The sequence below is a fragment of the Thamnophis elegans genome, chromosome 6, assembly GCF_009769535.1.
Source record: "Thamnophis elegans isolate rThaEle1 chromosome 6, rThaEle1.pri, whole genome shotgun sequence".
NCBI classification, from domain to species: Eukaryota; Metazoa; Chordata; class Lepidosauria; order Squamata; family Colubridae; genus Thamnophis; species Thamnophis elegans.
The window spans coordinates 46693601-46719902 of record NC_045546.1 but is presented as its reverse complement, the minus strand read 5'-3'; the positions used below and the strand labels follow the sequence as shown (position 1 = coordinate 46719902).

Genomic DNA, 26302 nt, shown 5'->3' with positions numbered 1-26302 from the left:
GGGTGACTTCTCTTTCCTACGATTTAAAAACAAAACCACAAAAAAACCAGAACAGAACAAGATACCAGTATGGAATAAGTTGTCAACCATACATTTCTGCCATTGCTTGTTCCAACAGTAAAGCATACATAGGAAAAGCTACTTTTTCTTTCAGCTTGTTGTTAGGGAATTGAATGTACTAATTCTACTATTTTTGTTCTAATTAATGGGACCTGAGTACAATAATTTGTGCTAACATTGGACAAGCATTATCAAAAATAGATGGTAGCAAAGAATAATCAAGTACTGTGCATCATTTTCTTTGCTTTAAAAGAATCTCATCAAATGAATAACACTAATATTTTTACATATATGAGATTATAATAACTCATATTCTAGTGTAGATTTTTTATGCAAAGATAAATTATCTTAATACACTGTAAATTCATATTAGCTGGAATTAAAGTCCATCCATTAGCGAGAAATAATACAATATATATGAAATTAATAATGGAAATAAATGTTAAAGGTTAAATTAGAAATATTTTTCCACAACTGACACATGGAATGAATTCAAAATATTTTGTCTACTCATTAGTATTTGTAACCAAGTTACTTTCCTTAGCAAAATAATCACATTCTTTCTTTTTTTTTTAAGCAGGCTACGCTTGCTATGGAATTAAAAACCAAAAATTATGTATAAAAAAATGATCCAAGCAGTAGCCTCAAGGGGGAGCTTCCACTTCATTCTGTTGATCTGTTGCAATTTCAAGCCATTCCAAACTAATATTTAACAAGACAATCTAAGAAATCCTGAAAAGTATCATTTCTGCTTTCTCTTCAGCCAGTTTTCTATACTTCCAGGTTACTGTCCTTTCTGGGGTTCTTAGAAATCCACAGTGTTGACTGATCAGGGCTGGTTTTTGTTCTTCCTTTACTGGAAAATTAAAAACACAAATTCATGGCTATACATTTGGTTCACATAATTTCATATATTCAACTAGGAACTATGCAATAAAGGAGGGTGGTAAGGAATAAATCCTAAAAAACTATCTGAATATTTGTATTAGGAATATTGCTTCATTTACCCTGTTTCAAAAATACTACATACATATAGCTTAAAACTGATCTTAGACATAAGGAAGGAAGCCGAACAGCCTATGTGTCTTGTGTAATATTTAACATTCAAGGCCTGTACCAATTAGCTTATCAATGACTTTTTGATATTGCCGAGTTTTTATAACGTCTGCATTAGTACAATTAAAGTATAAAGCAAAATATTAGCAAGAAGAAAACAGCAACCAAACAGAGGAAGTCTGAGGAAAAGGTTAATGATTATATAAATGTGGGATATCCTCCAGTGAATCAAGCACCTGGTCAGGTGAGTACCTGAAGACCTGTTTAGTCAGTGGCTTCAAATTCTATTGGCATAAGACAGTGTTTCCCAACTTGGAGAATTTCCCGGAATGTGAAATTTTACTCCTAAGGGGAATTCTGGGTGTGGAAGTGTATACGTACATCAGATTGCAATTGCCCAGGTTGCTGTAAGACAAGGTAATATCAATCTAGCAATCCCCATTGAATGAAATTGCTCTTATAATGCCAACCTCTGAACAAAAATTGCAAACTTTTTGACAGTGAGGGCTGAATTTTGAGTGCTGTGCCATGGACTATGTTCCCCAAAGGAGGGCAGGATAGAAAGTATTATTTTATTATTCATTGTACATTTAAAACTTTTACTTCTTTCACATTAACAATTGCAACTCAGTGACAAAAATGTTGATAGGCTGCAATAATCATATAGCTTTTGGATGATGATGGTGGTGATGGTGATGATTCATTTGATTTGCTTCCCATTTCTCTTCTGAAAAAGCAATCAAAGTGGTTGTTTTAAAATATTACAGCACCATGGAAGGAAGCCAATTAAAGCTATTAATGTTGATGCTGATTTTAAAGGATTTCCTCTGAACAAATATGGCAAGAACATATTCCCCAAACTATTGTTCAGTAGGAACACTGCTAACTTTCCATGAGTTTATAGCAGGGACGTACAGTCACTAGAGGCAAGGAAGGCGGGGCCTCACCAGTCTCCTCAGGGAAAGGAAAGGATTTTAAATAATTTTCTTAAAATAATTAAAGCCAGGGTAGTTGCTACCAGATTTCAAGTCACAGTGACTTGGTGTCTGCTCTCAGTATTAACTAGGAGGAGGCCAGAGAACTAGGAGCCTCTTTTGCATAAGGATTTTTTTGCCTTTTAAGAGTTAAGCAAGGGTTAACAAGCGAAGAATTTATTATGCAAATGAGGCAAGTATTCTCTCGCCTCATGTAGAGGGCATTTTTAGAGGCTTTTTAGAGTTTTCTGGGAGCGACTAGCTCAGTCTGACTTCAGAGCTCTGGCTTTTCAAGAGGAAAGGGCGGGGCAGGGAAAAGCAGAGTTGAAATCGTCTCTGAAACAGCTGGAAAAGGTGCGTGTGTGGGGAGGGGAGAGGAATTCAAAAAGTTTGATCGGAAGGCAACAGGGAAAGGGGGGGGTATGGCAGAGGAGCTGCTTTCAAGCCTTTGGAAAATATATCCAATCCAACTTCTGTGTTTGTGTTTGAGAGTGAGTGAATGAGAGAAGGATCGAAGTTCTCTCGGTGTGTGTGTCTGTTTGAGAGAGGGGGAGGGAGGGAGAGAGGGAGGAAGGAGGGGGAGGGAGAAGAAAAAGAATGGGAAAACTTATTTTGCAAGGGGGAAAAATGCTGTCGCTTTAAATCGGAACTGAGCATGCCTGGCTGTGGAATTCTGGGAGTTGAAGTCCACAAGTCTAAAAACAGCCTCACCGGGGCTAAAGCTGAGCGCACGTCACTGGTTTATAGAGTTTATCATAATTTCAAGACTGTCAAAGCTCAATGTAATAAATGTTTTTAATCTTTTAGAAGAATACTGGGTAGCTTAGGCACTGACATTCTGCCTTCAAAACAGAATCAAAAGAAACTGAGCAATGTACCAAGTTAGAATCTAAATGTTCTGTAAGAGATTCAGATGATAATGGAGATGAATCATTGAAGCAGTTTCTCCTTGCTTCCCTAGAAGAAAGAAAGGGAAAGCCTCTAAGCATGAATGGTTTGCCATAAAGCACAGGAGAAATGCTTGGTTCCTAATATGATGGGTTAATATCTGAATGTCCACTACATTGTTTTCCTCTTTATAACCAAATATTTCTAACCTACATTCTCTAAATATTAGATTTAACTTCCATAATTCCTCACTAACATATCACACATTTGGGAGGCAAGAAAAAATATTTGCTGCATTTTCTGGAGGAAATAAAACAAACTTTTTTTTTCCTGGAGCTCATAAATATAAATATTTATATATGGAATTTCTACTAAAATTGCAACTTTGTATCAACTCCTTCCTCTTGAAACATTTCATTAATCTTCCTGTGTTTCTTTCCCATGTTTTTGATTGTATCTCATACACCTCCTGCTCAGTGGCAGGGAGTGAGCCTGTTACCTTGTTGGAAATTGAATGTCATAATTACCATATAGTTATTTACATTCATCCTTCCCAGCCACCATTGACATTTTGGGAAAGAGTTTGCAAATTCATTACATAAATACTCCAGAAGATTGTGCAAAAAAATTGTAACAAGACATCTTGTGAGTTCTCTGGACTGAATAGATGGCCTTGATTTTTTGTTTGTTTGTTTTAGGACACAACCGCTTGTAGTATATTTGACAGGTCCTGCATTGCTAAGAAAATTGGAAAATTCTACATTAATGTAAGATTAAATATTATGTAAATAAGTGGATAGTGGATAGAAAGTTCTACATTGTGGAAGCATTGTTTAACTCTTTCCTCTGCAACAACAGTCCCACTTCACAAAACAAAATGAATAGTGACCATAATATTCCAAGAGGGGATGGAAAATGAAATGATCCATCTTTGGAAAATGGTTCCTTTGAATATTTCCAAAGCAGGAAATACTATTGAGCACAATTGCTTTTTCTTAAAGCAGAATATATAATAGAATATATTGTTTCATATTGCAAAACCTATCTGCTTTATTTTGATGTTAGACTGAAATGCTACTTTTCTAATGAAGTTATAGATAAGCAACAAGCTTATCTATATTGGTTTAATAATACTATTTAATCTATGATAGGGCCACAACTAACTCCCTCTATTTACGCTGCATATTTTATCTTTGAATAGGTGGCTACATTTTTAAATGCATTCTTCTTTTACAATACATCTACTATGCAATATTATTGATGTCATTCACAATGTCTAGTCTTGCATTTTATGTAGACTGCACTTGAACATGAGTAAGTGACTGATGTAAACATATATTCCAAAGTACATAAATCACAGATACAAATTGTCATGTTTGAATTACCTTTTATGAAGCATCTGGAAACAGCAAGTCCCAAAAGCCACTAATATCAACAACAACAGTGGTATGGTTGGTATAACAACGTAAATTAAATTAGGAATTAGACCTACAACAAAAAAAAATGTTATTGCACTTAAAAATATAGAAGGAGTAATTTTGTGTACTAAAATAATACATATATAAATATTTTACTTTGCTTGGTGTTAACACCATGCAAACCAAGGACTCAGAAAACAGTGATTAACAATATGTAACTAAATATTTTAATCCTGAAATTTCTTCAAAGCCTCCTAGCATTAATGGCAAAAATAACTTTTCCCTATAATATGCAAAAAAGAGAAAGGGCCACTTTATTATTCATTCATTTATTTCATGAGCTGCCATTTGTAAAAACTGAATTAAGAAAAATGTTAATTGCAAAAATGCAAATTTTAAGTATTTCAATGTTCAATTTGCATTTCCAGAAAATTATACTTGAAATTCTTTATCTAGCTGCAATTTATTTTCTGTTGAATCCGAGGATGTCTATCCCAAATTTATATCATTTTTCTGTTAAAATGCTAAGTGCATCTAATTGACTGAAAAATGACTTTTGAAATAGCATTCTGAAATGTGATCTAAAAACAAAAAATATCAATTACCCCCAGTTTCAGTAACTACCAATGGAAGATCATCTTCTGACTTGCTTGGATCATTAGGCTTCATGGCTGGCACTGTTGCTTGAACTTCTGAAAAAACAATTTTTGGGGTGGTGGGGAGGAAAGAACAGTAAAATTGTTTTTTATGTCTTTGTATCTGCTTTTGTAATTATACTTAGACAAGATAACAAAATTGTACAGCTAATCATTTTTAAAAGCAAGTGTGGGTGATAAATTCTGGCTATAGGTTTTATTGCAACATTGGAATCACATCTGGAATAAAAGTTACCAAAACTGCAATATTCTAAAGGGCAGCCATATGCTATAAAACACATAGTTGGATATTTTTCTGAATTGGAATGATAGTTCAAATGTTCCAACTTAGCCTGTTTTTTTAATCTGTCTGAATGTTTTGATTTCAAAAATAATTCACATTTTATTTCTTAACACAGCAATTAGGTCCAAAATGTTCTTACCATGATGCGAATCTGTTCTGTCTCTTGATTCTTTTTCTACAAGATCTTCTGTTAAATCAATAAGAAACATTTTACTGTTTGTATGCAACATCAAAAATAACTTTAAGAAACTTTTATAACTAACCTCCCCCAGTCTACTTTCATTTGGAAAAGCAAATTGAATACTCATTCAGTCCATTTTTCAAATAAATTGGACTTGTTGCTGTAACTTTCAAACCTCAAGAGGCACTAAATTGTAGAAGACTCAGTGAAACATGAATATGAAGCACTGTATTTCGTGGAATGTTATTTAGGAAAAAATTTTCACGGGTGTAGGTATGCTGGTCTTGTTGTATTCAGGTCTTTTCCCATGTAAGATTGAGATTGTCTTGGCAACTTTTCAGCGAGGTCTCACTTGCCATCTTCACCCAAAACCCAGCCTGAAGATGGTGAGTGAGACCTCGCCGAAACATTGCCAAGACAATCTCAATCTTACATGGGAAAAGACCCGAATACAACAAGACCAGCATGTGTGTTTGTGTGTGTGTGTGTGTGTGTGTGTGTGTGTGTATCCCATTCTTATTTCAAAGATCATGTGATATATATGTGTGCTCTGTTTTCACATAATATCCAAAAGTAAAAATAGTGAAGGATGGACTAAAAATATGGACTATATATAATAGAACAGATCATAAATTAAGACATTCTTTTACATAAATATTTTATGAAGCGCATCTTACTTGGTTATTATTTTGAACACATTATCTGACCTAGTTATTACACTACTTGGGTGAGCTTAACTGAGCTTCTATAGCTCAATATAAGACCTATAAAATCTATTAGATTGCTATTGCCCTGAATGATTTAGCAGCCTAAATGTCATCAGTATGAAAAATTCAGAAGACAAACACAAAAACAGTAACATTATTTAAAAGTAAACTATATTATTCAGGAGTTATTTCCTTAGTTCTGAGTCTAGCTTACAAGGAAAGTGCCATGGCTGATTTATCTGTGCTTCAGAAGTAAAGATTGCATCAAGAACCTGGTTTATCAAGCCCTACCTGACTTATACTTGCAGATAAAATTGTGCTTCATGTTACATCTGTCGTCATTCCATTGATAAAGATAAGGCCCTCCTAAACCCGGATTTGCAGTTGGCTGGTGATACATCACAACACAAGCTTCACTCCCACAGGAAGGCTCATCAGTATACCAATTTCTATAAAGCAGAAATATAACAAATGCAAAATATAACTTTCGAATCTTTATTATTCTGTTAAATAGTTTTTTATTCCTTTCAGTTTTCCCTTATTTTCAAGTTAGCTAAAATGTTGGGCTTTGTGCAACTCCTTCATTACATTTCCCCATGCCAAATAAGCATAAGTTGGGCAAAGATCTATTGCAGAATTTATACTAAAGTTATACCCCCCCCCCAAAAAAAACCCTAAATGTAAATTGTTTGCCTACAAGTCCATAATGGATGGAAAAAATACTGTATATGTAATGGTCTATAAAATATGTTTGGAAACATTATTGAATGACAGTGCAGAATATGGGAAGAAAGAAATATGTTATCCAAAATTCAGGAACAATTGAGACCAAAAATCATATTCCACTACATTTGATGGGCTATTCTTGGTAGGATGCCACCTATCATGTCACTAACACAGTAATGAATTATATGAACAAGGCAGAAGGAAAAAGAATGGTACAAGGATAATGATAAAAATCCATGCTGATCTGAGGAGGCAATAAAAAAGTACAGTATGAAACTCGCAGCTATCTGATAAAACCAAGATAATGCAAAAATGATAGAACACATGACCTCTCAACATAATAGGCAAGTTGGAGGGGATTTTTTTGCTCCTAGCTCCATATACATCTTGGTCTTCTATTGCTATGCATTTTGGAATAAAATATAAAGAGCATTTACCTGAAGAGGGAACTGCTTCCATCTGTCCATTTGTAAAGATCAGGGCAGGCACTGGATGTGGTTTGTCCCTCTCCATTTCTCCATAGGCCAATCCAGAAGTCTCCATCAGAAATCCCAGGACCTGATTTTGTGAGATTCTGCAGCATGTTTTCTATCAGTTTCTGTTCTGTTTCACTTTCAAGACTTAGAAGTACTCCACCACCCATTTCACAAGCTTGGCGAGCCTCCTGAAAACCCACACGCCGAGACATCTCTTGGAAATAGGCAATCTTGTAGCAGGGATGTGCTGAATCACCATAGCATATTTTTTGACCTAAAAAAAATCCCACAAAATAACACTGAATAATTTTTTATTCATATCCATAGATTTCATCCTTATCTTTTATTATATTATAAGTCATTTATGTTCAGACAATATTGCTTCCCCGCTTTATTATTGCAATTAAAATTTTAAAAGGAAAGGCACAATGCATGCATAATGTACTTGCTTGGTACGTTTGGAATTATCCATTTGGAAACACTTTCATTTCACCCAATATATATGACAAGAAGAATGGAAAGAAAACATGAGTCCATTTGCTTCTTTCTGAATATATGGAAATTAAAGTATTAGGAATATGCTAAAAAAGCTAGTTGTTGGCATGTTATAGTTTCATTCCATACTGTATTATTCCCCATTTTAGGCTGTGTTGGAAAGCCATTATATATTTCCCTTGTAGTCATGGAAATTTCTTGAAACAACATACATGAAAAGGTTTTTATTACCAGGAGTTGGCTTTCCATGTTTCATCTTTTTCATTCTTACAATTTAGTATGGGTTGGGTTATAATGTAGCCAAAAACATGAATTTATGCTTACTTCATAATTTTTCTATCAAAAATATTCAAATTTAAATCTTGGGTTTCAGCCACTCAATATACTTGCTCCACCACTGAATATATTACATGTCATTACTTCACATTCTAAAGGTTTTCTTTCTCTTTCAACAGAGGGGAAGGGATACCTCCTGGAGAAACAAGGTTTTTTGCTTGTGGATATTTAATAGGTTATTATGTGAGATAGTAGAAATGCAAAACTGGAAAGGCAGTCTAGCTACCAGAATGTGCAGTGATGAATTCTAACCCATTTTCAAATTGTTCCCACACACAAAGCTAGCTCACATAAATGTCTAGAGTACTTGGTTAATTGGGAATAACTTTTATCTCTTAAAAATATCTACCTTAAGATAGATATCAAAGTCTGGTGTGAACAAATGAGGCAAATTAAAGAGCAATGGTTTCTTAAAGATCTAATGGTCTCTAATACCGAATCGATACTAGGCCCAGAGAAATTAAATAATCTATTCCTGCATAATATACACATGTAACTGGTTTGTGCTGTGTTTCTTTTTTTCTCTCTTTGCAATTTATATCAAACACCAATGATTACACACAATATCAAATGTTCTATAAAGAAGCATTTTATTTGTTTTCTTTGCATAACATCTCAATGAAGTTATAATTTCACTAGATATGGGCAGAGACTAATTGCTTATTAACTACTGTGCTGTGGAGTCTTTAATTGCCAATGCCATAAAAGGGGCCTTTATGCTGAAGCAAACTGGCAACAGTTGGAGGAAAATCTTAGGTTATGACTGAGTGTTGAAGAAATAAGATCTGATGGAGGACGAAGACTTTGTATTTCATAACAACCACCTAGAAAATACCTGAAGATCAGACTTGATGATAGAACTGGGATTCATGTTGTGCAACTCTACTGAAAATCCACAAAGGGAGCAAAGTCCACAAGACTTTCAGGAATTAATCTCCCTGGAAGAACTTCAGCAACTAGTCTTAGAAATATCCTGGAAATCAGAATTGAAGTAGGATATTGACATAAAGATTAGGATCTAATCTCTAATCTCTTCTTCATCAACTAAAAAGTTGTAGACTAAAATGTAGACTTAAAAGTTAATTAAAATGTATTAAACTGAAGAGTAACAAAAAAACATAATGAACCTTAAAATGACCCATTGAAGCTATTTTATTAATTTAGTTTTAAAAGTATTTAATTCACTATGAAAATAATTAATTCTATATATTTTAAACTTGTTCATTTACCTGCTCAGCCTATAATGTACATTCATGCAAGCTAACCAAAAATGGTTTTTTTGCCTTTCTAGAGGAGAAACAGATCAATCTCTGTAGAAAAATAAATAAATAAACAACTGATCTCATACTAACAACTGCAACATTCAGGAAGAAATGACAAAATATTTCAATATTCAAAGATAATATATTGCTGACCCCCAGGTTACAATCTCCAAAATAGAAATTTCATTGGAAACTCCAGATGAATAAGAACTAATGAAGACTTTATTCCATTCATTTTTCTTTGAATAAATACAAATGCTTCTCAGTTCTACTACAGGTGTTGATTAACATAGCAAAACTGAGATTGCCACCAATTACAGATGTTATGAATTTGTACTTTTATATTTTATTGCATTCAGAATGATTTTCAATCTTTGTGCATTTAGGTAAGTTTATAGAAAATTGGAGATGCAGGCACCAATTCAGAATAACATTTCATGTGCCTGTTTTCCACAAAAACTTTGTATGGCATAGTAATAGTATAGCATAGTAATTTTCTATGGCATAGTAATTTTCTCAAACTAAAATTGGAAGTAACTAACAAAGCATGGAAGTCATCATGAGATTCCTGCCATTCAATTATTTATGGCGAATAAGAAAGAATAAGGATGCAAAAGATTATTGCATGGATAAAAAGGGATTTTTATTTAAAATATTTGCATGGTTACCCATCTTAAAGACAAATGTGGGTGGCTCACAAGATAATGCCTGTTTTCTCTTAAATTATTTCTCATATCTCCTGTTCTCATTGCAGTAATTTATTTAGTTTGTAATATATCTGTTTCTCTAATATGGTCTTTGGCATATTATTTTACCACTTAAATTAGGTCTCCTGGAGTCACAGCAAAGAATGGTCCATCCATAACCTATCATATGATTATAAATCATCCTATCTTACCATTTTGAAAGAACGTTAATCTGTTGATTAATTAAATTAAGCATTACAAATGTTTTACTGCAGTGTTTTCTTTTGTACTGTCAGTGTAACGTAATTAGAAATAGAATCACATTATATTATGACGCTTCAAAAGCAGCTGCAGGGGCATAATTTCATAACTGTACTCTGTGTATCATTAGAAACAGAAACATATTTAGTTTAAGTACTTTTTGCTGGCAAAGCACATTTTCCTGGCTTAACATTCCAAGTAATCTTTTATTTTTCTGTTCAGAAATTGTTTTATGTCAGGTTCTCATAAATACAATTCACAAAACTAATCATTAATTATACCTTGTGATTCTGAACAAGTATTCAGCAATAATAGAAGAGCTGTCTAATTAATTACATTAAAGATTAAAACACAAATAAAGCAAGTATTCTAAGATATAAATAGCAAATATCTATTTAAAAAGAAAGATCTCTTATCTTTCTTAAAGAGCAATTAGGATAAAGGGGCCAGCAGTATATTCCATAGTACAAGAGAACCATCAAAAATCCTCTTCTCCAATCTCCTCTTACCGTATCTCACAATATGATATTTAACAGACCCTCTCTCTAGGTGCCCTCATAGGACAAGGAATATATTGGAGTAAGTTATTCCTGTTTATTCTAGAAAATAATGTATTATGATTCTAGAGACACTGTAACAGCACCTAAAAAACTTTCCCATATAGACTTCTTACATTGATTGGTGACGAGGCTGTGGATCATCCAATATCACTTAGAGTCGATACCAGAGGCAGTATGGAAGTGTTCCAATTTCTTTTACCTTACTATTGCTTTGGAAGCATTTTCCATTTTAATGACTTCACTATTTTCTCTGTCAATACTTTCATAGCTTTTTGTCAAAGAACAATGCCTTTAAATAAATGAATCACTTTTCTACATCTTTGAAAAGTGGCTTAGGAGTCAGTAAAACATATATACCCGATGGTTGTGTGGAGATGTATTAAAAATAGTATTATTATTTGTAGCTTGTAATGTTTCAGGTTCTAATCCCTAGCACCATGTAACAAAGTGAGTTCCCATTACTTGTCCCAGTTTCTGCCAACCTAGCAGTTCAAAAGCATGTAAAAATGCAAGTAGAAAAATAGGAACCACCTTTGATATGAAGGTAACAACATTCTGTGCACATTTGGTGTTTAGTCATGCCAGCCATATGACCACGGAGATGTCTTTGGACAGTACTGGCTCTTCGGCTTTGAAATGGAAATGAGCACCGCCCCCTAGAGTCGGGAATGACTAGCACATATGTGTGAGGGGAACCTTTACCTTTAATGTTTCAGGTATTTCCCCAATTCTTTCTGGTACATGACCACTAGTCATATATATGGAAATCAAGTGATGTACATCCATATAATGTATTCATTTACTAGATTTAATGTAAAGCAATATAGTAACTTTAACTTGATCCTGATGAAAAAATCTGGGTATACCCATCCAAAAAAAATCCTTAAGGGATCCTGGGTAGTTTAAAATATTTAATATGTACTATGAATGGAAAATTAAGAATACTTATGTATTTGCAATAATACACCTTTGAAGTGGAAAGAGCATATGTAAGATCAAAATTTATATGTATATCTTACTCAGCAATGTTTTAGTATTCGTAGATTTCCAAAAGATATACAGGTCTGGTTGTACAAGGAAAATGTTTTTTCAATTGCTAAATAAATATGTTTAAGACAGAAATTGAAACTATTTTTAGATGTTTAGACATTTCTTAAGAACAGAAAATACAGGTAGTCCTTCACTTACAATACTTCATTTAGTGACCATTTAAAGATACAATGGCACTGAAAAAGTGGCATGACCATTTTTCACACTTATGACCATTGATGGATCCCCATGGTCATGTGATCAAAATTCAGATGCTTGGCAACTGAGTCACATTTATGATGGTGGAAGCGTCCTGGGATCATATTGGCATTAGTTCTCATCCATAAATTTAAGACAATATACAACAGAATGGTGAAATACATTTATTATTTGTTTACCTAACCGAGCCTTCTTTGCTACCGTATATACTCGAGTATAGGCCGGCCCGAATATAAGCCGAGGCACCTAATTTTACCACAAAAAACTGGAAAAGTTATTGACTCGAGTATAAGCCTAGGGTGGGAAATGCAGCAGCTACCGGTAAATTTCAAAAATAAAAAGAGATACCAATAATGTTTTTGAATATTTATTTCAAAGAAAAACAGTAAACTAGCTCTGGGACATCGTTATGTGGCTGCTTGCCATAACAAGGAGAAGGTGGGACATCGTTGCAGAGCGGCAGGAGGGGGAGGAAGGGGAATCGTAAGACAGCCCTGCATTACATTAGAACGTGAGGAGGGGGGATGGTGGGTGCGCGCTGCGCGGCAAACTGACACAGAGGGAGGGGAAACTCACAGGGGCGCCGGGCCATTCACGAGCGTCACCCAGCGGCATGGCCCTGCCCCTTTTTCTCCTCCATTTTGGGCAAATTTTTCACTGACTCGAGTATAAGCCGAGGCGGCTTTTTTCAGCCCAAAAAGTGGGCTGAAAAACTCGGCTTATACTTGAGTATATACGGTATTCCTTTATCATATAGAACTTCAATTTTAAATAATGTAATTTAAATTATGTTATTTAAATTTTAAATAATTTTATATTATTCTGGCAACCAATGTGAAGATGTCTCTCAAGAATACACCAAGGGTCTGCTCATTGCAAACTGACAATACCAGTGCTTTGCAGAGATCTATGGTAGCTTCCATGTCCATTGAGCTATCTGAGTGTAGATGTGTACTATTTTCTCTGGGGTGGACACCAAATACTACTTTGAGAAATCACAAAGGAACAGGTATTTTCAGTTGACAGAAGCAGTACAATTTTGAAAACAGAGGCTGAAAAATATTTATCTTCCAAAACCTAGTCTTACTCATCAATTTTATCTGCAACATCTAAACTGAAGACATTGAAATATACTATATCTAAATACTGAACAATCAACCAAAATATGTGATTTATGGGATTACTTAATTTTTGAGACTTGCTCAATGTACTAAAACCATAAGCTAATTATATTGACTGGGTTCAAATATTTATTTATTTATTTATTTATTTATTTATTTATTTATTTATTTATTTGACTTATATACCGCTTCATAGGGCTTTCAGCCCTCTCTAAGCGGTTTACAGATTTTTAGCAAATTGAGTCAGCAAATTGCCCCCACAAGCTGGGTCCTCATTTCACCCACCTCAGAAGGATGGAAGGCTGAGTCAACCTTGAGCCAGTGAGATTTGAACTGCTGAACTGCAGATAACAGTCAGCTGAAGTGGCCTGCAGTACTGCACCCTAACCACTGCGCCACCTCGGCTCTTGTAGTATCAATATGGTTACCTAATCTTGGTTACCTAACATTGTAGTATCAATATGGTTACCTAATCTATGGTTCAATACATCATGCAACTCTAGCCAATTTAAGAGTGCTACTCAGATTATACTGTTTAGTTTCTCAGGGGATTCAGACAGCACATAAAAGACATGAAGTATTGCCAAGCATTGCTTTGTTTGGCAACTTCATTTTATAAACATATTCAACACCACCAATCTTATTTTGCCTTAAGAATTTGAGCTACATGAGGTTATTTCTCAGAACAGTAACAAATTAAAATTTGACAGCAACAAAGAGTACTTAGTATATGACCAGAGGTGGTATTCAGCAGGTTATGACTAGTTCTGGAGAACTGGTAGTGGAAATTGTGAGTAGTTCAGAGAACCGGTAAATACCGTCTCTGACTGGCCCCACCCCTATCTATTCTCTGCCTCTCGAGTCCCAGCTGATTGGGAGAAAATGGGGATTTTGCAGTAACCTTCCCTTGGAATGGGGAAGGAATGGAAATCTTACAGTATCCTTCCCCTGCCACACCCATCAAGCCACACCCACCAAGCCATGCCCATAGAATTGGTAATAATTTTTTTTGAATCTGTCACTGTGTATGACGTATACACAGATACACTGAGCTATATTCTAGTAAAAAGTTACTATGTGGTCTTGGGAAAATGTCTGCCTTTCAACTGAACCTTTTAAAAAAATGTGGATGTAATATACCATGCAATGAAATCAGCTGAAAGGTGGTGGTGGTTGTTTTTCTATCATCTTGAACAGAGACAGGGGGAATATAAGTCTGATAAAATCCAACTGAGTACTTGGGCAGACAGCACTTAGGATTGTAAAGAAGAAAAACAATTCCTTACTGGCTTACTGTAAACATATTTCAATTTTAATTTCAAATTGAAAAACGTCCCAAAGACCATTAGACCACAGATCACATCTTTAATTAATTATTGTAAGCATAGCTCAGATGGATACCTGTACCATTCATTTAGTGCAGCTGCAAGGCCTCTATTTTGAAAAATCTTCAGTAGTAGTAGTAGTAGTAGTAGTAGTAGTAGTAGTAGTAGTAGTAATAGTGGTAGTAGTAAAGGAAGCTGTCATGTAAGCATGGGTAGCCCTACTTGGATTTCACAATGTTATATTGTGAAACTAGTGTGTGTGTCTGTGTGTGTGGTGTGTGTGTGTGTGTGTGTGTGTGTCATACACATTAGAAATAGCTATTGATGCCAGAATTGTTAAATTTAAATTTAATTGTGATTTTCAGTCTATTTCTCTTAATCAAAATATTTAAAATGTTATCCACAATATTTAAAATGTTATTTCTATGTTTTAGGGTATTAAGTACCTCATTCAGTTTTGTGGCATCTGCAAATATAGTGGCCATTCTCACCAACTCATAACTAAAGTATTAATTAAAATATTGAGGAATAAAATACCTAGGTCTTACCCTTGTGGCATCCCTCTGAATCTCTCTCAAATATGATGGAGGATTTATGCTGCTCTTTGACCGTAATACAGGTTGATTGATTGATGTAGGATTATTAAAGAGCACTCTTTGAGCCTAATCTTCAAGACAGCTATATATCCACTTAATTGTCATGCCATCCAGCCCACATTCAGCTAGCTAGCTAATCAGCATGCCATAGGGTACTCTGTCAAATATTTGGCTGAAATCAAAATATATTAAAGCTACAACATCTATTCAGGAAGTTACCTGATCAAAAAATGAGATAGTCTGGCAACATTTGTTCGTAATAAAACTATGCTGCTTTCTGATAATTATCACATTGTTTTCCAGGGGTTTATATATCACTGTCCGTGTTATCTTCTCTAGAAATTTTTGCGATATCAGTATCAGAATGTCTGGTCTCATAGTAGCCATTCCTGGAAAAGTAAAACTCACAAAGCTAAAATAATATGAAGAGAGACATTATTGCATTGTTTAGTTTCCAGACAGGACTGTATTCTAAATTCCCTGTGATATAGATTGATATATACTCTTTTATTTCCTGCTAGTACAATGTAGAAGTGTAGTTATTAGTTGAACATTATTAACTTTATTGGAATTCTTCCCTGGATTGTACAGCTTTAGTACAGCTGTTGAATATCAACTGTCTTCATTTTATGTCTGTTTATTATTGAATAGATTTCAATATTCCACTTTCCTACTTCAGTATGTAAATGCAGTCATGTACATTGACAGTGCAGAAAAAATCTCCAATAAAAACAAAATGAAAAACAAAAATAAACTGACAGCAAACAACAGTCCTTAAGGAATAATGGCTTTGATTAATATATTGGTTGTTAAGTGGCAACTAATAAGATTAACTCTCTTCTCTCTTGCCCAGCAGTTACTTAAAGTAATTGCATTTTTGAAAAACTGTATTATCATCATTTTCTGCTATGTGATGTCATAGAAACAACAGTGTGGGTCATGTACCATTCAGCAAATGTTCCTGACTTTGTCATCACAACTTTTTAAAGTCCAACACTTCTGCCAGCTGAAGACATTCTAACCTATTGCATTTTAAACAATAAGTATACAGCATAAACAATAATTGGCAGTAATTGTATGAATCAATACCCTACTTACAACAGTATTATTTCAAATCATGATTCAGAACATCACTGCAATGTGGAAAATATGCATAAGGCACTTAGGAGCAGATGAGATAAAACAGGGTAAAGTTCCGTAAACTCCACATTATGAAAGAGTCAGAACAGTAAAAGGCAGACTAAGTAATAAAGATCAGGACTAGTTTGTGATGAAAAGGTATCTTTTTTGAAGTTTATTTTAGAGGTAAAACTGAACAAATGATAGTTGTCCATTATCTTTGATAATGCAAAACCATTTTCCTTCATTGCTTGATTGTACTTAAAAAGAGGAGCGGGGAAAGTAACCACTCAGAACAAGTTGAGAGCACATCTGAACTGAACCCTTAATCTACTCCTGTCCTGTACTCATAGATAAGAAAATCCTGGCTGTGACACTTTGGCAAGAGTTGTGACTACATGCTACTATGCCCTCCTCCACTGGACAACTACCTTGCTACTGTGTCCTCCCACTGCCCTTTTCCAGCAATACATCTGCCAATTATTTTTCTTCCTATCTAGAAAATTACATATATGCACAGAAATATATGTGTATAAAAACACTTGCAAAGTTTGGTTAAATTTATATATACAAAGTTAAGGTATATATATGAGCCATGATGACACAGTGGTTAGATGCAGTATTGCAGGCTAACTCTCTCTGAGCTTGCTTGTTTTCTTGCAGATGTTTCATTACCCAAACTAGGTAACAGTGCTAGTGATGATCTTACCTAGTTTGGGTAATAAAAGGTCTGCAAGACAACAAGCAAGCTCAGAGAGCAACAAGGACCCCTCATGTCAACTCTCAGCTACAAATATTCTCCTTTATCAGCTTATCTCTGCCCACAATCAGGAGTGTCATCCTGACCAGTTCAACTTGATTCAGCCTTCCATCTTTCAGTTAGTAAAATGAGGACCCAGATTGTTGGGGGCAATATGCTGAGACTGTTATAAAGGCCTATGGAGTGGTATATAAGTCTACATGATATTGCTATATATTTAAACATAAATACCATATTTCATAAGAAAAATCTTTTCTTGACACCCTGTTGTACTCTACTGTCTTCTGGGGCAAAGTAGAGTTGAAATATGGATGCATCATTTCATTGATTTTCCAGACTCTTGGGGGGGGTGTGTTAGTTCCCAAAGAAAAACCTAGGAGAAAAATTAGCTAGCTCAGGAAAACAAAAATATTAATTAAAATGTTTTGCCAGATTTCAAACCAAATATATTCAGTCATTAAATGAAGGTAATAGCAACTCTTCTATTTCAGTCCTTTGCTTTAAAAAAGCTCTCAAAAGCATTAGTGATGAGGAACAGCAGTTATAGACACAGCTGTGGTTGTATTTCTTCCTTTACAAAGTAACTTCTGACCTGCTTATAAATGTACAGTAGTAAAGTAAATCACTCCATCAAAACAGAGAAGTCAAGATGACATGAGAAAACTATATGTTAAAATCACAACAGACTATTGTATACATAAATCACTTATCTAGTAAAAGTGAATACAGGATGATATTGCTTGCTTCTTCCTTTAAAGAATGGCTATAGATCTGTCTTTCATTTTAATTTTTTTTTGAGTATTTATTGCACATTTATAGGCCGCCCTTTTCCCTGAGGGGACTCAGGGCGGCTTACAATAAAAGGGGAAAGGGAGTGTAGGACAAATACAAAAAGAGATGTGAACAAAAGTAAATTAAACAGTAAAACACAACATTCACTCGACATTCGGGAGGGGCGAAAGTAGACTTATCCCCAGGCCTGACGGGCTAGCCAGATCTTGAGGGCTGTGCGGAAGGCCTGGACGGTGGTGAGGATACGAATCTCCACGGGGAGATTATTCCATAGCGTCGGAGCCGCAACAGAGAAGGCTCTCCTCCGAGTAGTCGCCAGTCGGCACTGACTGGCGGATGGAATTCGGAGGAGGCCTACTCTATGCGATCTAAATGTGTATAGATTTAATTTCTTTTAAAGCATAAGGAATCTAGAGTTCCATCCCCTGATTCTTCCAGAGATAACTCTTTTTTATATAAAGTAGTTCTAAATAGCATACTTTGTCTCTCAGAATTTACAAACTATTAATATTAAAAGATAGAATTTGCCATGCCTTTTATGGAAACTTAACCTAATTTAAAAAAAAAAACATTTGATGTTATTTCTGCTACCTCTGATTACTGATACAGCACTACTAAAGTCACTAGACCACTACCAATAGGAAGAATTCATTTAGATTGCTAATAGAAAAATGATATTTACATTCTGCCAGTAGATAGGACAGAAATGTGATTTGCAATTGCTAAGACCAAAGATATCTGAGGAGCCATCTCTTTCCAATGGAAGTAGCTCACCAAGTCATGCCAATGAAAGAGACTTACTACAAATGCCATCTGCTAAGGAATTCTGGCAGGAGTCAAGAAGAGCGTCTTTCACTGTGGCCCTGTCCATGTGGAATACTTTACCACCAGAGGTGAGGACTCTTCCAAACCCATTGGTCTTCCAGAACAGTATTAAAACTTGTCATTGCCAGTTGGCTTGCTTTCATCACTGGACATAGCTGACAGAGTAAGGAGACTTCATCTCCATGCTATCTCTATCTTTGTCTTTGTGTTTCGTATAATTTTAACTTTTTAACTTAAAATCAGAAACATAGATAAAAATGCATTTCAGTTTATATTGTTTGCCTTGGCATTTGTTTAGTATTCCTAAGATGTAAGGACTGACAGCCAATGATTTTTTGTTAGACTATGATAAAGAAGATACATAAAGTACCCAATCCCAAACCACAAATAAAGACAAACATTAATGAGAGAATTTTTTTTATAAATGACAACAACCTATGTTCCTAGATCTCTCCCATGAGCAGCACAACAGAGTTTCCAATATGTTTCAAAAGCAGGAATATCTAACAAATCTGAATGCTGTGTAGATCATTTTGGATCCACAAGGTAAAAACAGAATGAATTTTCATTTTATCTGGATTGAATTTTGTTCGCATTCATCTGGTTATTTACTAATCCAGACATCAGTTTAGTACTCCATTCATCTAAATCAGATGGCAATGACTACATATGGATGTCAGCAAACATCAGCAATAACTTGTTCCAGATCTTGAAATCATCTTATTCTCCCAAAGGATATTGCCATGTATTAGTCCAGACATTGTATCAGCTTCCAATAGTACTGTTATATATCTGTCTCTCTTGAAATGTTTTTACAGAATCAAGACTACATAGTTGTACTTCCTGCCCTCCAATACGATCTAATCCTTCCCTTTCACATTTATTGGCCCAGCATTAACTACAGGTAGGCATATAGATTAATGGATCAATACAATAATAAATCAACTAATGCCACCATTGTCTAGTGTCTCAGTTCTGTGGAATATTTAAAAACCCTTACATTAGGGACAAATAATGCCTTAACAATCTGCATATACAAAAGAGGGTTTGAAATATGAATTATGATTACCTATTAATCCTCCACAGAAACAATTCTTTTCTGGCAAAAATATCACCAGGAAATTCTTTTTTCTGTTTCAGTTGTGTCAATAACTCAAGCTATTATGAGATATCTGAGGACAAAAGTGTTTTCCTCAGCCCTTTTCCAGAAGTGAGCGTATTTCCTTTGAACTGTTACCATAGCCATTGGTGGGGTTTTTTTTCCTGCTCATGACCCAGTCAACACTTCTGTCTAGATTGAAATGCCATTTCTTCTCATTCAGAAGATTAAAAGGCAGCAGTAAATAACAAGTAGATTGATCAGGAGTGCTAGTTCTTACAGAAACATTCCATCACATCAGTAGTTGAAAGGGATAACAGTTTGTTATATATCATCTGAAATGTATCATACCTAAGAGAATCCATTGAAATGTGTAAGGATAGACTTTTTTTCCTTTTGTTTTTTCTTGTATCCAGTTTTTTAACCTTTCTTTTACCTGTAACCTCATGAGAACTAAATCCAAAAATGGGGGCAGTACAATTGATTTGAAGATAAATTGATTTTCTAATTCAATCATCAAATCAGATATTTATCAATTAACTGGATGACTTAATGGGTATCTGCATAGCCCCCCCCCACTTTTTTCCCCTAATGAATTAACCATGTTAATCCAAGCACCTCAGTTGGACAATGTGATAAAGGCTTTTTGAGTTCACTTAATTTTTCAAAATTGAATCAACAATTTTAAATGGATTGGATCTAATTTGCACAGGCCTATTAAAGCATACTGCTTAGAACTGGAAACCATGTAATAAGCTTCTCCCCATATGTTCAAATATAAGTCTACAGGTATTCTCAATATAGAAAAAGGGAATATCTGTATATGTCAGTATGTGAAATAAAGGCTGATGTTAAAGGAATTTTATTCATCTTTAACAAGGCTAACAAATCTTTCAAGGAGCACTTTCCCCTGACAAAGATGTGTGTATCTGCATCCCTTTTTCACTATGAGAGTACAAGAATGAATCTGTTCACTTGGAAAGGGCCTGATGAGTATCCCATCTCTGAAAGCATTCCATCCACCCAGAATCCATACCAGAGCTTTCTCAATGGTGGTATCCATTTATGACACATAATATCATAATTCATGAATAACAAAGTGATACACAAGAAGATTAAAATTATAGGTAAAAATGATTCAGCCATAGTGAATAATATTTGCTGCTACATCCTCATAACTAATGGGGAAAATTTGGCTTTACTGTAGTTAATAATGACTATTCAGTTTGCCAGAAGAACCAGGGAGTCTTCATTCATCATCTGGATCAGCCAGTCCTTTCATTGGGATCTAACCAACACAGAACATTTTCAATCATAAAATTTACAATAGAAAGGTATGCTATGCATATTCTGTAGTCAAGGGAATCACATGGATACTTATTAATGGTAAATATATTTCATTATATACCTTCAGTAAGGGAAGATGAGGGGACAATATTAGGGTAAATCAACTGCAATATCTACAGGTGAAACTGGAAAAATTAGACTATCGTCCAAAAGTTCATTTATTTCAGTAATGCAACTTAAAAGGTGAAACTAATATATGAGATAGATGCATTACATGCAAAGCAAGATAGTTCAAGCCGTGATTTGTCATAATTGTGATTATTATGGCTTACAGCTCATGAAAACCCCAAATCCACAATCTCAGAAAATTAGAATATTACATGCAATCAAGAAAACAAGAATTGTACATAGAACAATATTGGACCTCTGAAAAGTATAACCATGCATATGTACTCAGTACTTGGTTTGGGCCCCTTTTGCAACAATTACTGTCTCAATGTGTCATGGCATGGAAGCTATCAGCTTGTGGCACTGCTGAAGTGTGATGGAAGACCAGGATGCTTCAATAGCGGCCTTCAGCTCTTCTGCATTGTTTGGTCTCATGTCTCTCATCTTTCTCTTGGCAATGATCCATAGATTCTCTATGGGGTTCAGGTCAGGCGAGTTTGCTGGCCAATCAAGCACAGTAATCCCATGGACATTGAACCAGGTTTTGGTGCTTTTGGCAGTGTGGGCAGGTGCCAAGTACTGCTGGAAAATGAAGTCAGCATCCCCATAAAGCTCGTTTGCAGAAGGAAGCATGAAGTGCTCAAAAATCTCCTGGTAGACGGCTGTGTTGATCCTGGATTTAATGAAGCACAGTGAACCAAACACCAGCAGATGACATGGCTCCCCAAATCAACACAGACTGTGGAAACTTCACACTGGACTTCAAGCATCTTGCAGTGTGTACCTCTCCATTCTTCCTCCATACTCTGGGTCTTTGGTTTCCAAATGAGATGCAAAAGTTGCTCTCATCAGAAAAGAGGACTTTGGACCACTGAGCAAAAGACCAGTTTTGTTTTTCTTTAGCCCAGGTAAGATGCTTCTGACGTTGTTTGTTGTTCAGGAGCGGCTTGACAAGAGGAATATGATATTTGAAGCCCATGTCCAGGATCCGTCTGTGTGTGGTGGCTCTTGATGCACTGACTCCAGCCTCAGTCCACTCCTTGTGAAAGTCTCCAACACTTTTGAATGGCCTTTTCCTGACAATCCTCTTCAGGCTGCGGTCATCCCTGCTGCTTGTGCACCTTTTTCTTCCACACTTTTCCCTTCCACATAACTTTCTATTAATGTGCTTTGATACAGCACTTTGGGAACATCCAACTTCTTTTGCAATTACCTTTTGAGGCTTTCCCTCCTTATGGAGGGTGTCAATGATGGCTTTCTGCACAACTGTCAGGTCAGCAGTCTTTCCCATGATTGTGATTCCTACTGAACCAGACTGAGAGACCATTTAAAGGCTCAGGAACCCTTTGCAGGTGTTAGCTGATTAGAGTGGGACACTTTGAGCCTAGAATATTGCACCTTTTCACAATATTCTAATTTTCTGAGATTGTGGATTTGGGGTTTTCATGAGCTGTAAGCTATAATCATCACAACTATGACAAATAGAGGCTTGAACTATCTTGCTTTGCATGTAATGAGTCATATCTCATATATTAGTTTCACCTTTTAAGTTGCATTACTGAAATATATGAACTTTTGCACGATATTCTAATTTTTAGAGTTTCATCTGTAAAGCAGGGCTGTCAAACTCCCAGTCTGCGGGCTGGATGTGTCACATGCTGGCCATACCCATGCCCAGTTTAGCAAAGGGGGGAAAGTCCTGATACATCACGTGATATCACTGTGATAACGTGAGTTTGACGCCCTGATCTAAAGTATGTTAAGAATTGGCAGCCCTTTAAAAGGACAGCTGGTTCTCATGTATGGGACCAGCTGTTAAAAGGCTGTCTAATTTGCCCTAATGTATAAAAACGACTTCTCTGCTAACAAATATCCATAGAAAAGTAAAATGTGTCTCCTTTGGATATTAGATTTTAATATTTATTCCTGCTGATGGGTGCAATTATCATGTTTAAATTTGTCATGTTTTGTCACAAAATCTACATCAAGAGACAAATATCATTCCTGACCTTCATAGACTAAAACATGTTGCTTCTGTGACACAAAGTTCTTCCAATCATATTTGTCCTGTCTAACCTAGTCTTTCATATGTCATTAATTAGTTTCTATATGTCATGAATAGAATACTTGTGGCCTTCCTGATATTGAATTTGTCCCAACCAAATCTTTTGGACAACAAGGAACAACTGGAGAGACAGAGATTACTTATTTCTTTTTTTTAATATATTATTTATTAGAGTTATTTCTATGTATTCTGCAACTTTACATACACCTATACTCAATTTAAACTTTTTTTCAAGTTGAATGCAGCACATCGTCACATCAAGATCAGTATCTCCATTGTGAATTCTTGGCCCTCCCAAGAGCTTCCCCATTATAATTATTTGCAGTGGCATGACATGGATGAGAAAATCCATTATGTAATGCCTCAGAAAAATTTGGATCCTTGGTGCTCTTTTCTTGTAAATGTTTTATTATCCAAACTAAGTAATATCATCAGGATTCTTCATTTCAACCCTGAGCTACAAATATTCTCCTCTATTGGTATCAGAAAAATGCCTGCTCTATTTTGTAAGAATTCTGTATCCAGAACTGGCCAGTTATGCATTAATGGAGACAGTAGATTGAACTCTATCCCACAACAAAGAAAATATAAGTCAAATGTGTAATGTGACCTTCTTGTGAAGAAAAAGTGAGGTGGTTTAAAAAAAGTTTAATGAACATCCTTATAAAATATACACATATATTTTCTTATAAACAAATACACAGTCTATAAGGTTGTTAGACATTAGTGTACAAGGAAATAGATATTTAAGTAAGCCAAGCCAACCTCCAGTGCTATTATTCTCTAAAGATATATTCCAAAATGACTAACTTGAAATTGGTGGTCCATTTTCTATTTTAGTGAACCATTTTCATACTAGTAATATGTATCAAATAATTGTAAGACAACGTCTGATAGTGATAGTCTGCTTCAAAGATTTTGTGGTTTGAACATATGAGAATATTTCAGGATAATAAAACATCTTCATTTGCTCAATTGTTGGTATATTTGCCTTTGGGTATTCATAATGTAAATAGAAAGGCTTATACTCTGTTTATTCAGACACTGACTCTAATTGACAGCTGTTCTCAAAACCTGAGCTTTCTCAACCATACTATCGATCAGAGGCTGTAATCACATTTGAAACTTTAGATATATCCAAAGGATGCTTCATACAACTTACTCTTTCGCCCTGGGGACAGAGTAGGACGGAGAAATGATTGCAGAATATATTGTACAGCCTTGGTGGAGGAAGGGCGAATACTTTTCTAGACATTAATTGAAATTAAAGTTTGGTGGATGTGCTGGGAACAAAAAGTATAACCACACATTAGAATAATTACTTGGAACATAAGCCAAAAATTTGGAAAATACATTTTCATTATAACCAAAATTACAATTAGTTGTATTATTAAATAGAATCATTCCATCATAACTGTTAAATGATTTTGAGTATTTTTGCTGGGAGAGTGACATGTTGTGATATTTAATGGACATACCATTATTAGCAGAAAAAGCCAGATAAAGCAAAAATATTTCAAAGTGAGTAGTATGGGAGAAGGTGGAGTGAGAAGGCAAACATGCTTGTAAAAATCAGAAGACTCAAGGATACAGATGTAGCATCTCAGTAGTGTTCCTGTCTAAATCTAAGCGTTTAGCTCTCTCACATAATATCATCTAAACTCTGTTCAACGGACATTGCTCATCTCCTGGGGTGTACAAAAGTAGACACGGATTACTTCTAGATATCCTTAGGATGCATCTACTTATCACTAAATAATTACAATGAATTTGGGATTAGGAGAAGTTCCGGAGAATTTTCTCTTTCGAAACTTTTAGGCATTGTTCAAAGGACCGCTCACAGCTCTTGGTCAGCTGCAGCAGGAAACAAGCAGAAGATAATAAAGAACAGCCCTAGAGATTAAAACGGAACATCCAGGAGCAGCTGAATCCACGGATGAACTTTTCTCTCAAACTGGAATAAATTGGACGCTTCTTCCCTTTACTCACCACTCAAGAGGCGCTGGGAGAAGCAGCTCTGCGCCCACAGCAACCAGGCGACCACCACCAGCAACGGGATGGGAACACCTCCCTTGGAAGGGAGCATAGCAGCGACCGGCTCAGGGAACATCTCACCAAGCCTCAAGAATATCAGAAGACAGCCTGCAGCAGCAGCAGCAACGCCGACACCTCCCAGGGAACAAGTCACCGAAGGGTCTCTGCGCTGGGGGCGTAGTAAAAGCACTAAGCCGCGGCAGCTGCAGCAGCCAAGGCTTCCCGAGACCCCGCCTCCAGTCTGGCTGTGACCCTTCCACTCATCTCCTGCTCCAAGAAACGCAACGCCTTCGCTGGTCAACTCCTGCCCCAGGCAGACTTGTCTGTAGGGACGAAGAGGCTGGCTGCAAAGCCCCCAGATCGGCTTTGCCCTGCCTATTAATGCTGGAAGCCCGGGAGTGGGAAAGCTTCAGCTGCTCTCTGCTGGTTATATAGGCCTTTTGCCAACCGGGAGTCTCGGTTGGGGAAAAGCCGCCCCCATCCTATTGATTTCTAGTCTGAATGGAAGCCATGGAGCTTTCAGAGGTGGGAGGTGGGGGGGACACTCGAAAACAGCGGATTCAGCAGCCCCCTCCTCTCCAGAGCTGGTTGTTGCAGCAGGGGCTATTAAAAGAGGTTGCCAAAATTCATCTGGCAAAGGGAAGCCGTCATCATCGATCTTTTCCAGTGTTCAGGTTTCATTGAGGGCTCCCACTCTCCCTCCACCCCACCCCCAGTGGGGCTCTGTTCTAAGAAAACATACAGTATGTGGTTTTATTCTTCTGGGTTGTTAAACTTCCCTTCTTTTATCTGCATACACATTTCAGTCTGACAACCTCTATCATAAACCAGATACTTT

At 35.9% G+C, this 26302-nt stretch overlaps 1 protein-coding gene across 1 annotated transcript; it reads right to left on the bottom strand.

The window, feature by feature from the left end:
* Window positions 1-588: 588 nt before the first annotated feature.
* On the bottom strand, window positions 589-8185 carry CHODL (chondrolectin). The gene is made up of 7 exons (XM_032219803.1): window positions 8152-8185; window positions 7387-7699; window positions 6515-6672; window positions 5475-5522; window positions 5002-5088; window positions 4364-4466; window positions 589-916 (listed from the first exon to the last, which is right to left on the bottom strand). The coding sequence occupies exons 1-7, from the start codon at window positions 8183-8185 to the stop codon at window positions 832-834; spliced, it is 828 nt and encodes a 275-aa protein (XP_032075694.1). The 3' UTR covers window positions 589-831.
* Window positions 8186-26302: the final 18117 nt, after the last annotated feature.